This window comes from Rhinolophus sinicus, linkage group LG06, assembly GCF_036562045.2.
Source record: "Rhinolophus sinicus isolate RSC01 linkage group LG06, ASM3656204v1, whole genome shotgun sequence".
In the NCBI taxonomy this organism is placed as follows: domain Eukaryota; kingdom Metazoa; phylum Chordata; class Mammalia; order Chiroptera; family Rhinolophidae; genus Rhinolophus; species Rhinolophus sinicus.
The window spans coordinates 159,438,530-159,451,534 of record NC_133756.1 but is presented as its reverse complement, the minus strand read 5'-3'; the positions used below and the strand labels follow the sequence as shown (position 1 = coordinate 159,451,534).

Genomic DNA, 13,005 nt, shown 5'->3' with positions numbered 1-13,005 from the left:
ATACACCTGTCCCAATCCAGGTTGTGACCCCTGGAGGACAGCCACTTTAAGGCCTTCTGGCAAAAAAATGACTCGAGGACATCACAACGTATAACCACGCCCATCTGGTTTGTTTTATTGGAGAAGAAGATGTGGAGTTAACAATGTGAAGACATTGGGACATGAGGCTGGGAAGAACACCCTCCCCTCCCCATACATGCCCACTGCCCCAAATAAAAAATAACCAACTATGGGAGAGCAGCTGAGACAGCAACTGGGGGCACGGGACAGGGGACGGAGACGTAACTCAAGGGCAGCTGAAGAGACCATGCATGTGCTGGGAGGGCCGAGGCAGCGGCTGTAGAGTAATGCAGGTACAAGTCTCTGTATCTTCCACCCAGGTCTGTATAAATATATGGGGATTAAGTTGTTTGCTTTCCCCTTCTCTCCCTTCTGCTTGCCGCGGTCCCAGCTCCTCTTTCCACACGAGGGCAAAAGGAAGGCGGATGATGAGCAAGTCATCACCGAATTGCGATCAGACCCACATCCATCAGCTTCTGGATCTTCTGCGCTATTACAGGATTCTTCAAGTGTCTAACGAAGAAGAGGCAAGGTTATGTGAAATGAGACTTAACCTCTCAGAGCAAACCCCTAAGGTTAAGAAGTGCTGGCGGAAGAACTGCAAAGGCCTGCACTGCCCTGCGGTCATAACCTGAACCAGCTCCACTGTGCAGTCCCCTGGACGCAACCTGAAACTGAGACCATTGTCCCAGCGAACTGGCCTTGCTAACTGACCACTGAAGCTATCTGACTAAGACAAATAAAGCCCTTCCTGTTCACCACCAACTGACACCCTTTTAAGTAAAACTACTACACAAGAGATACTCCCCCAGGCTGAGCACATCGCCACCAACCTTGTGCATTCTCACTGCCTTTTCCTTCAAGGCCATCTTCCCCAGCTCTACTCACTCGCTCAGTGCCTGGGGGTCCTTCTGCATCTGCTCCAGGATGAGCCGCATGGCAGGGTCGCTCATGATCTGCTGCACCTCAGGGTCAGCCATGGCCCGTCGTTTCACATCTTCGGGGCTGTCGTGTCGGTTGTACTGGGCCATCATACAGCGTTGGTAACCATCCGCTGCCTCCTGCATTCCAGCAAAGGCAAAAGAGGAGGGCGTTAGCACAACTCGCCTCCTTGTTTCAGCAGGTCCAAGATAACGGAGGTAACTGAGAAGGGCTGAGACAGACAGAGAAACAGGTGACAGCAAAGGGCCAGTGAACAAACACTGAAAAGACCCAAAGGAGAAGTGGAGGCGGGGGAGAGCTCCCTGAAGGCCGGAAGCAGCCCCACCTTACAGTTGGAGTCCAGCTCTAGTGCCTTCTGGTAGACATCCATAGCTTTTGTGTAGTCCTTCATCGCTTCTAGGGCAGCTGCTTTCCGTGTATACCCCTTGACTGCAGACAGAAATGGGAAAGGTGAGGCACTATCCGAAACACAGCTCCCAGGGCTGCTGCTTCCACGTTTGCATGAACCACGCCCTCACGCCTGCTGATGCCAGCTGCTAAATGCCACAGGCTGCAGGGACACAGAGCTTGTCCTCTCATTCTCTCAATCTTTTGACCAGAATTAAGGGGCGGGGAGAGGCAGTGGAAAGGCACTTACTGAAGGTTGGCTCTAGCTGGATACATTCCTCGCAGTCCTAGAAAGAGGAGGCGAAAAAGAATTAGGTTCACTCCTGTCCATGAACTACTGCAGGGCAGGCTGCTCGCCTGGGACGACAACTGGAACCCTTACCCAGAGCCAGTCCAGAGTATTCTACTTTTGCTCTAGTGCTCCTGTCAATCCCAGCATCTGGGTGATTTAACAGCAGGTACAGCACAAGGAGGGCAGATGGGCAAGTTAGACACCACCATGAGGGACAACAAATCCAGACTAGGGACCATCCCATCCAAGTGGCCTGGATTCTTCACAGGCTAATATTATGCAAAAGTCACCAAAGGTGAGGAAACTTGTAGCTTGAGAAACTAAAGAGGACATGACAACCAGATGAAATGCATGAGCCTCAGGCACTGACAGCTTTAAAACATATTTTCAGACAAGTGGAGAAATCTGAATATAGACATACAGCAGACGGCATTACAGCTTTAGTTTTGCTATTATCAGGTGCTAATAATATTGTGACTGGATGGAGAGTCATTTCAGGAGATGCATGCTCAAGAATTTATAGAGGTCAAGGGCCAAAATGTATACAATTTCCTTCCACAAATGGTGCAGCAAAAACGTGTTAATACTTACTGCTAAATAGAGATGGGAGAATACACAGGTATTCTGTGTATTTTTGTGTGAAATATCTTCAAGATATAAAATTATGTGGAAAATGCAACAGTGTATTTTGCACAGCTAAGCCTAATTTCAACTCTTCCATCAAGAATCCCTAAGACCAGAAGCAAATACATTCATTCTTTCCTCCCATTTGCATGATTGGGAAAAGTACTGCTCCTCGTCACAGGTGACTGACGATGCTACTTTCTGCTTTGCAAACCAACTGTACAGTCCTACCAACAGCAGTGATGTCTCTAGGCCAGACCAGACCCAGAAGATAATGGCATCAAAAACAAAACCATCATGAACTCAAATACTGGTGTCTCTAGATAATTTTGTCACCTTCCGACAAAATGGTCCAGGTTTGTCTCCTAACGAACAGTTTTTTAAACAAAGCCAACAGAGGAACACAGCGGCTCATGCTCAAGAGAACAATGGAGAATATCTCCACAATGTCGAATATAATCATATTTAACCACACTTGACGTGACTGAGAACAGCAGGCTTGTCTAGCCAAGCTAAACATCAAAAAGTGAGGAAGAACAGTAAAGCTGCTGCGGAAAATATGGCAGTTCTTAAAAAAAAATTTAGGGCCGGCCTGGTGGCTCAGGCGGTTAGAGCTCCGTGCTCCTAACTCCGAAGGCTGCCAGTTCGATTCCCACATGGGCCAGGGGTCTCTCAACCACAAGGTTGCCAGTTCAGTTCCTCGAGTCCTGCAAGGGATGGTGGGCAGTGCCCCCTGCAACTAAGATTGAACACAGCACCTTAGGCTGAACTGCCGCTGAGCTTCCTGGATGGCTCAGTTGGTTGGAGCGCATCCTCTCAACCACAAGGTTGCCGGTTCGACTCCTGCAAGGGATGGTGGGCTGTGCCCCCTGCAACTAACAACGGCAACTGGACCTGGAGCTGAGTTGTGCCCTCCACAACTAAGATTGAAAGGACAACAACTTCACTTGGAAAAAAGTCCTGGAAGTACACACTGTTCCCCAATAAAGTCCTGTTCCCCTTCCCCAATAAAATCTTAAAAAAAAAACTTAAAAAATAAGTGTATACATTAAAAAAAAAAAATTTAAACACAGAATTACCCTATGATCCAGCACTTCCACTGTTGAATCTAATACCCGAAAGAACTGAAACTAGGGACTTGAACAGATATTGTACACTCATGTTCACAGCAGCATGACTCGTAAGAGCCAAAAGGTGGAAATCCAATGTATCAATGGATAAATGTATAAACAAAAAGCGGTATGTACATTTAACTTAATAGTATTTAGACTTACTTAAAAAGGAAATGCTGACACATTCTATAACGTGAACCTTGAAAACATTATACTAAGTGAAATAAGCCAGACACAAAAGAAAAAATATTGTATGGTTCCAGTTATATGAGGTATCTTGAGTGATCAAATTCATACAGACAGAAAGTAGAACACTGATTGCCAGGGGCTGAGGGAGAGGAAATAGGGAAGATGCAGTTTCAGTCTGGGACGGTCAAAAGTTCTAGAGATGCATAGTGGTGATGGTTGTACAACAGTATGAATATACTTGATGCTACGAATTGTACATTTAAAGTGTTAAAAAGGCAAAACAAAACAAAATAAAAAACATGAGGAAGGGTAACAGGGAGAAAAAAGATCAGAGCCATCGGGGAAGGTTTCGGAAAAGGATCCACTTTCCCAAATACTCCGAACCACTAACAACTCCAAGGGCCAGGACCGGGTAGAAAATAGGCCCTGCATTTTCCAAACCTCACACATGTACCACCACCTTAAACCTACAATCAAAGGACAAACATCAAGCTGACATTAATGGAAATGTGGAAAGAGAAAACACACATTCTTTAGGTACAAGTTACAATAATGGCTGCTCCACATTCCCGGATCCTCCCACCTTGAGTGCCAGCTGAAACTCCAGGAGTTTGGTGTAGCAGGCAGCTCGGTTGCTGTACAGTTTGGCATCTCTTGGGTTCCGTTTGATGGCTTCGGTATAATGCTTCATGGCCTGGGGATAGTCCCCTGGATAAGGAAAAGAGGATCGTTTCTTAGAAAGTAAAAAGGCACCCTCTCCAACCAGGGCATATCTACCCTGCAGTCAGCCAAAGCCCAAACGGCACGCCTACACCACTCTCATCCCAAAGTGCCCCTGTCCAGGCTGCAGGTACCTTTCTGAAAACATTCATTGCCTTTGTTCTTCTCCTCCAAAGCCAGGTCGGGGTTTATGTAGGCCAGCCGCTCTTGTTCCTTCAGGATTTTCTCTGCCTAAGGAAAAATTATCTTGGAATTGTCATTTGAACTCTCGGAAACATAAACATCAGCTTTAAAAAGCCTGATTGTTTTAATTTTCAAAGAATACTGCAAGATTTCATTTTTAAGAAATTTATATTCCTCATTCTCAAGGTACACTGTGAAACAGAATAGTACTGACACACAGTTGGTACAAACATATACCCTATAGGAAAATGACACGTGTCAACAGTGCTAAGTAATTTTCTGACCAATATTTTTGTGAATACAATCACTCCCCTACATAATTTGACAACTGGCAAAACACACAACATTTTGGCTATAAAATAAAAACCTTAAGTGACAGTAAGAAGCATTAACACTGTTCGCACATTGACCCTCAATATTAAAACATCTAAGGTTGAAGTCTTGGCTGATAAAAAAGGACGGCAAAACAAAACAAAACAAAAAACTGGGTTATTCCCTACATGTCATCAGTAAGTAAGTGACAGGGGCAGCAGCACGTAAAATGACCAAAGATACTACTTAAAAAAATTTAAGGTTCAGTATTAAATAATGACTACAATAAATAATAAATTAAGAGATAATAAAACATCCCTTATTCTTTCCCTACCTGTTGGCATTTCTTGAGCACATCTGGCGTTCGGTGCTCTGCCAGAGATTTGTTGTAGAAATGGATGGCATCCTTGTACTTTTCTTCTTTGAAGTAGGAGTTGCCAATTCGAGCGTAAGCTCTGACAAAGACAAGAACAAGCATTTGCTAAGGGCCGAGCAGAGATAAGGCCAGCCCCTGCAGAGAAAAACATCTGCAGCAAGAGACAAGGCCCCATCAGCACTAGGGCACTGCACCCTTCCTACACCTTTGTCTTGCCTCCTGCAGCCTCCTTTCCAGCCTGTTGTTAACAGAACAGGTTCTGTAGCCAGCAACCCTCCTCCCCACGCAGGGAAATTTAAGTCTGGGACATTGACCCCTCCACACCACTTAAGGTACTCCACAAGGTAGAGCGTACTTGGCAATCTGTCGATAGTCTTCCCGGTTTTCTCGCCCCACTTCAATGGCCTTCTCACAAAGCTCCCGGCATTTACTGTAGTCGCCCTTTTCGAAGTACACAGCTGCCAGGCAGGGTGGTTAAGAAGGAAGAGTTAGCCCACGCCTCTCCCCCAGGACCGCCCAACTCACTTGCCCCTCGTCCTGGGCCTCACCTGCTTGATTGGTCATGTAAGTCATGTTAGTGGGGTCCAGGTCCTTGGCTCTGTCATAGTGCTTCAAAGCTGTGTCAAAGTCTTTCTTCTTGTAGGCATCATTTCCCAACTCTTTTTCTTTCAGTGCCTAGACGAGGTTTGGAAGAAGTGAGTGCTGAGCAATTCTAACCCAGATGACAGAGAGCAAGAGCCTGTGATCTGGCACAGACACCGAATAGCACTGGCAACTAACACCATGTAGAAGCAGGTTCTTCACATCCCTAGGGAAGTACCAACTTAGAGAATGAAAAGTTAGTTTCTGCTTCCTCTGAAACTCCCTTTTACACCTACTCTCCTGGATCTTTGTCAGAAAATAGAGGGCTTCTGCGGGGGAAAAGAAAGCCCTTCAACTTGAATCAACTTCAAAGGGGACAGCAGAATTTTGTACTAGGTTTTATTGTGAGAGGCTGTACCTAGTCGTTTCTGTTGTGTGGTTGTCACAGGGTCTCTGCTGTCAGGGAACAGCAGCAGAGGGGGTGGTGAGAGGTTAGGAGAAGGGGCTGTACTGGTGACACAAGTCTTCAGCACAGCTCATTACCACCCACACCACTGGGCCTTTTTCAAGTTTTGAGACACCCCAACCAACCAACCAACGCTTACCCATTGAAAGATGCTAAATCTGGCAACAATCTGCTGTTCTCATTTACAAGAAGGGAAATAAAACCATTTAGGCACTTGCCTTCTGCTCTGGAAGACAGTGTTGCTAAGTGGACAACTAACTTTGAATTACACACCACGTCTAACCGGAATGCAGCAGCAGAGGCCTAAAGACTGATATAGACAACATTCTTATGGGTCGGCAAGGACAGGGACCACTCACAACTTTGCTGGCTTGGCCTGGGCAATATCCATGCTGGCAGAACCAGTGGCTGTGGGATGATGGAAAGGTATGTCCCATTGACAGAAGTGTCTGAGATACGTTATTCTTATGATATTGCTTGTCACGTAGACTTCTTAACATATTGACCATTTCAATTAATAATAAGCTTAACACATACTAAGCACTCAAAATAATTACAGCCATCCAAGGACTGTAAGTGTTCCCAACTGATATACCTATTTCTAGTTGACTGGGTTGTTTTACTACATGAGATAGCAAGGACAGAAAAAAAATCAATACCTGTTTCTTATTCTCTGGAAGATCCTCTTCCATTGGCTCAGGCTTGGTCTCCTTTTTGGGAGGAGGTGGTGGTGGTGTTGCAACTTCCTCCTCCTCATCCATACTGCCAAGGTCGACTCCAAGAAGGACACTAAGCGTAGTCATGACCCGGGGATCTTGCAGTTTTCTAGTACAAAAAAAAGAAAAATAGCAATCATTTTCCCCCACAACCGATCATAAACTCCCATTTATTGCTAAAGCTCAGACCACTGTATATAAAAGCTTCTCACCCATCAAAACAATACTAGATTCTGCACTTACTCATGAGTTCCCACTGGGGAATACTCAACCCTTCAAAAATCCATCTAAAATGAGGTACCAGAGGTCAGATTTATTTCTTGAAGCCACTAAATATACAGAAAAATGAATTATATGTGTATTTCATCAGCTCTCAGGAGCTAGAGGGATTCAGATAGACACATACACCAGTACAAGATTTAGAGACACCTCTTTACACCTGACATTCTTTTTAACCTTTCCACTCCCATATACCCCCGGAGACAGCAGGGCCTGTGTATATGCAGAGCAGGATTGGTGCCAGATCAGAATGGAGAACAGTGAAGAGCCATGCGAGGGTTAGAATGAACCTTCCAGATTATTCTCCTGGACCCTTTCTAGAAATACAAACAAATCAACAAACTCCTACTGCTCTCTGGAGAAAAAGCAAAGGCAGAAACCCTGCAGTCTGACTGAGGGAACGCCGTGCCATAGGATCCCAGGAAGAAAGCACAATGTTCACGTCCATTTCCAGAGCTAAGCTGTGCTGCCTCAAAACTTACGTGCCCAGGTCAGATGGCTTATTTCGTAGTTGCTCTATCAGTTCCCGGTAGGCGGGATCACTCAGCAGCGTCCTTGTCCTGGGATCACTCTCCAACTTCTGGTACAGATTGGGCATGTTGAAAGGGTTCATGAATTTCCTCTCTGTTCCAAAGGAAAAAAAGTGCATTACTAGGAAGTAGGCTCACTCAAGTTACTATGCCCCCAGAGCCTACAAAACTGGTACTCCTAGGGGGAAAAAAAAAGCCTCAAAATTAATCCCATGTAAAAGATAACGATTAAAAAAAAAAGAAAGAAAAAGAAAAACAACAATGTACATGGTACCCACCTGCCAATCGGGCCTCCATATTCTGTAAACCCTCTTTGAGTTGAGGATTATTTGCTTCATGTTTTAGACCCTCCTCATAGGTTTGCTTGGCTTCTTCAAATCGGTTTAAGAACTCAAGAGCTGCTGCTTTTCGCGAATAGCCCTTTTATCAGCAAAGAAAAACACAATGAAGTCATGCACTGCATCAACATTTTGGTCAACAACAAACTGCACATATGACAATGGTCCCGTTAAGATTATAATGAAGCTGAAAAATTCCTATCACCTAGTACCATTGTAGGGCAATGCTATGCTAGTTCTTAAATAAGTTTAGTGTAGCCTAAGTGTACCGTGTTGACAAAGTCTCCAGCAGTTTACAGTAAGGTCCTGGGCCTTCACATCCACTGCAGCACCCAGAGCAACCGCCAGTCCTGCAAGCTCCTTTCATAGTAAGTGCCCTATACAGACGGTACCGTTTTTCATCTTTTATACCGTGTACTGCTGTTAGCGTTTTCTATGTTTAGATACACAAATGCTTACCAATGTGTTACAACTGCCTACTGTACTTAGTACAAGAACGTGCCGTACAGGTTAGTAGCCCGGGAGCAGTAGGCTGTCCCATAAGCCCAGGTGTGTAGCAGGCGGTACCACCTAGGTCTGTGTAAGTGCGCTCGCTCTGTGATGTTCGCAGGACGACGAGATCACCTAACAGTGAATTTCTTAGAATGTACCCCGTCATTACGCCAGCCATGTGTGGCTGTAAAGGGTACCTAGCGGTCAATCCAGAAGATGAACTCAATGGGCATTCATGTGAAGGCCAAAGGAAAAAACAGGAAGAGGAGGAGGATATAATGCCAAAATCGACACTTCAAGAATCCAGTTAAATATCAAAGAGGTATACCCCCCACCCCAATTCATTTTATAATCAACTACTGCCAGTTTCCTGAGCAGCATTTTCTTTCAGTAGTAAAAAAATTAGATACATCTTAACAACTGATGGCTCCTTAGATTTGATGAAATGTGCTATTATTTTGAGGAATCTACTCCAACAGGGAAGAGGACTTGGTGGACAATAAACTACTAGGCTACTGGAATAGGCAAGCAGCCAGGTCGGGAGGGCCTAATACTTAAGAACTGCACACCAAAAGGCATTTCCGGCAAGTCTGAAGAGCCCCAACTTACCCCCAGCTTACCTTGCCCCAGTCAGGCTTTAAGTCAACCGTTTTGCAGCCATCCTCATAAGCCTTTTGGTAGTCTCCTTTCTTGGCGTAGGCCGCTGAGCGATTGCTGTAGAGGACATGGTTCTGGGGATCTAACTTAATCGCTTCAGAGTAGCACTGCAACGCATCGTCGATGTTGCCAGCGCTCAGGGCCTTATTGCCCTTCTCTTTTAGCTCATTTACCTGAGGAAAAAGGGAGCCAATCTAGTTTACTTCCACAACATGCTTATTTAGTCCCAACTTTTCAGGTGATGCTCATTCTTTGCTGCAGTTATCAACAAATAGGTTACTTTACAGATCAGAAGAGAAAAATCATAGATTAATTCATTTACATTTCCCACACCTTTGGGAACCAGCAAGGAACAAGTAAAAATAACCAGGCAGAAGAAGCCTGATCCTCTCCTTCCCACTGGCTCTCGTGTGGATTACTAGGAACCCCAGCCACTCTTCCAAATGTCCACTTTGAGCTGATGAAACCTCTAGAGCACACTCATGAGTTCCTGTCATAGCAAAATAAATTCATTTGACATAGGTTTCCAAAGAGTCCAAATGATAAACTGAGCACAGACTTGATCACTGCCTACAGGAAGAAGCCATCAGGAAGGAAGCAGAGCAAGTGTGCACTAACGGCTTTAGGATGGCTTCCTCAGGAGCAGCAAGATGTTCTTCCACGGTCAAAAAAGAATCTATGTATTTTCATTTATAGGTGTGGTAATATGTCACAACATAGCAGATTAGTGCTCTGCTCCTTAATGGGTAAAGGAAAGCTAGCCCCCCCCACCCCAAATCAGGTTTTGACATGCTTAAATGTTAGTATATTGCAAAGGAAATGAAGAATGAAAAAATACTATTTGCAGTTTAATCCCTTATCCTTTCAAACATTCAGAATGGAAGAATCAGGAACACACCAAAGCATTTAGAAAAGTGAAGCGGGCCTTGGCCATCAGAATAGGGTCCTAATAAAAGGGGTCTCTAATCAGGGATGCCCTACGAGAGAGGGCCACACCTCAAATGCAAACACATCCAGACATCAAGCTATGCCATTCAAGTTACTGCATCATTCTTTTTTTTTATCAGCCACCCATGACCCAGTATACTGATGCAAGAAAGAACTCTGTTAAGAGAAAATTATTTTGGAGCCCTGAGGCACACCAATCGGGAACCTTCATCAGAGAGATCTTGAAGAGAACCCTCGAAGTGAAAAAAGGCAGGAGATTGCCAAATTCAAGCAAATAAGGGATAAAAATCTTAGAGTTCAGGATGGAAGTCAGAAGGCAAAAAGTGTAATAACTCAACTAGTAACAAGAGACAGTTGAGAACAGCTCAGTGCAGTGCCTGCCTATCCTATAGAACATCATTTTCCAAACTGAGTACAGTAAGTCAGGAAATCAAGTTTGTAGATTATGACCAGCACTTCAGAAGATCAAATGGAATAAATAGAAAAATATCAGTGTGTAATACACATAACAGTATCATTTTGTTACAAAACCTGTCATACAGTTGTACATATGTACTGGGTCAAATGTAAGAAGTGAATCACTGTGGGATTTATCTGAAAGGTACTGCACTTGTTTAACAAAAAAATACAATTTGGACACTCTCATTTGTCCAATTTGAATATTCCCTAAAGCTGAAATGTGAATCTCAGAGTTGAAAATGAAAACAAAATGTAAAGAAATCACACGTTTCTTTTCAGGAACGGGTTTAAGACAGTATATTCTCACACCTGGTCATTTGTACAACTGCCAGGTCATCTGTACAACTGCCATGGTAAATCTGCAGTCGTGAGTCTAGTTTGACATTCATTTACAGTCTATCTGTAAATACACTTCCATAATGGGTGTGTGATTGTTTTTCAAAAAAAATGTTTTTTGGTATTTTGTTAACTGCAGGAAAAAAGCATTCTTAAATTTAACAACGATGTGTTTCTTGTTCCATAAATCTTTTCCTCGTCTATACTACAGACTATTTAATAATCCCAAATACAATTTAAATTACAAGGGCTCAAAAAAATTGAACTTCTCCATTCCACTCTCATGTTCTTTTTTAATTTAGCAGAGGCTCCAAATTTGACCAAAAGAACAATGGCTATCCTAACAGTAAAAGGTTCAGCTTTGTCCCCCCAAAATGGGCCTTTTTCTCTCCCCTACCCCAGATCAATCATTACAGTTCAATGACAGCTTCCAACTGAATCAAACCACTCTAATCCTTTCACAACCTTCGAGCCACTGAGGTACAATTAAGTCATTAAAAGCAACCAGCAGCAGCTTCAAACTCTGCCCCTCTAAAATACTGAGCAAAGGCAAATAACTGACTTCTTGCTGTTCATCTATAGTCTAAATTTTCTACAGCGACTAATTCCTCCTTGTGTAACTAGAAACCGACCTTTCAGAAGTGTCTGTCCTCAGTTACTCTAGAAACACACATACACAAGGAGAAAAAAAAGGGGGAGAAGGCTGCAAATCAATTTGTGAAACACTGGTGGAGGGAATAGATTCCAAAGACTTTTTTGCTGCACCCTCTCCTTTCCGGCATCACGCAAAGTCGTCGGCCTGCTACTCTTCACACCTTCACTCAACACTCTTCCATGCCGGTTTGCAGAAGCAGCAAAATAGTATTTCCCCCAACCGGCTAAGTGCCTCAGCTACTTCCAGTGTATTCCCGTCGCCGCTGCCTGCATCCCTCCAAGTTAACTGTGGCCAAGTCCTGGGTGGCTTCTACGTCGGCAGTCTCTCATCTATCTCCCAGAAAGCGAATTCCTTGACGTGGACCCGATCACTCGCGCCTCTTCTGAGGTCCCTCGCCTACCTCCATCCCCCCGCCTTAGCCCGGAGCCACCTTCCGGGAGGCCTCCGGGACCCAGGCACGGCGCCTCTTCCCGCCGAGGGCCGGACTCACGCCGAACTGTCGTCTGCCCCCGGGCCCGCCTCGCCGCGTCGGGAGGTGACCGGCGTTGAGTGAACCCGACGTTCCCGGCGGCCGGGCCTCGCTCCACCGCTCACCCGCCGGCCAGTCACGGCCCTCACACGCTCGCCTCCGTCGCTGCTCCACCCGTCCCAGCTCCCAGTCCCAATCGGGCACCCGCCCCGCCCCTCCAACCATCGCCTGGCCTTGGCCGGTCAGCGAGCGGCCCTGGGTCCTCAGCCTGCCCCTCCCCCTTCACCTGCTCCATAGCCGGCCCGGTACTCCGTTGAATAGACTCCGTCCGCTACGCGTTCCCAACTGCACACGCCGCCTTCTGGAACCTACTAGAAGCTGCCGGGACCCCCGGATCCCGCCCCTTCCTCGCCTGCTCACTGGTCAGGCTCTTCGAGGGGCTTTCTGTGCTTCTCTACTATTGGCTTTAAGTCTAGTCCATCATCTTTGCTTCTCTCTCATTGGGCAGCCGCGCCTCGGGATTGGGCGCTTCCCGACAGGCCCCGCCCGTCCCAGGCTCTACGATTGGAGGGAGGGGCGGAGATCTGAGACAGGAATTGGTTGCTTGCTCCGCCAGTCGTGGCCGTGCTGGCTGCGCCCATTGGTCCTGTTCTTTCTGGAAATTTCCACTTCTCCCATTGGGCTGGCGGACTCTATGACGGAAACTCTTTCAGATAAGAAAAATTTCAATTGGGCGGAGATTTGCCAACACTTTGCGCTGATAGGTGTAAATCACTGCCCTTCAAAGGGCAGTGTGGGGTTTGTGGGAGTCCGAGGCCACGATCACCCGCTGCACTGGTTGCTACGGCGCCTGGGGGCAGTTGACTGCTTCTCTCTTTCAT

At 45.7% G+C, this 13,005-nt stretch overlaps 1 protein-coding gene across 2 annotated transcripts; it reads right to left on the bottom strand.

Annotated features, from left to right (window-relative positions):
* Positions 1-89: 89 nt before the first annotated feature.
* STIP1 (stress induced phosphoprotein 1) lies at positions 90-12,544 on the bottom strand. Of its 2 annotated transcripts, none has more exons than XM_019717897.2 (14): positions 12,411-12,544; positions 9,221-9,430; positions 8,049-8,190; positions 7,723-7,864; positions 6,905-7,070; positions 5,746-5,872; positions 5,553-5,655; positions 5,156-5,276; positions 4,461-4,557; positions 4,190-4,314; positions 1,640-1,676; positions 1,328-1,431; positions 949-1,121; positions 90-573 (listed from the first exon to the last, which is right to left on the bottom strand). In XM_019717897.2, the coding sequence occupies exons 1-14, from the start codon at positions 12,417-12,419 to the stop codon at positions 501-503; spliced, it is 1,629 nt and encodes a 542-aa protein (XP_019573456.1). In that variant the 5' UTR covers positions 12,420-12,544; the 3' UTR covers positions 90-500. The 2 variants fall into 2 exon arrangements, with proteins under 2 accessions (XP_019573456.1, XP_019573455.2); XM_019717896.2 differs by lacking the exon at positions 12,411-12,544 and adding an exon at positions 12,056-12,076.
* Positions 12,545-13,005: the final 461 nt, after the last annotated feature.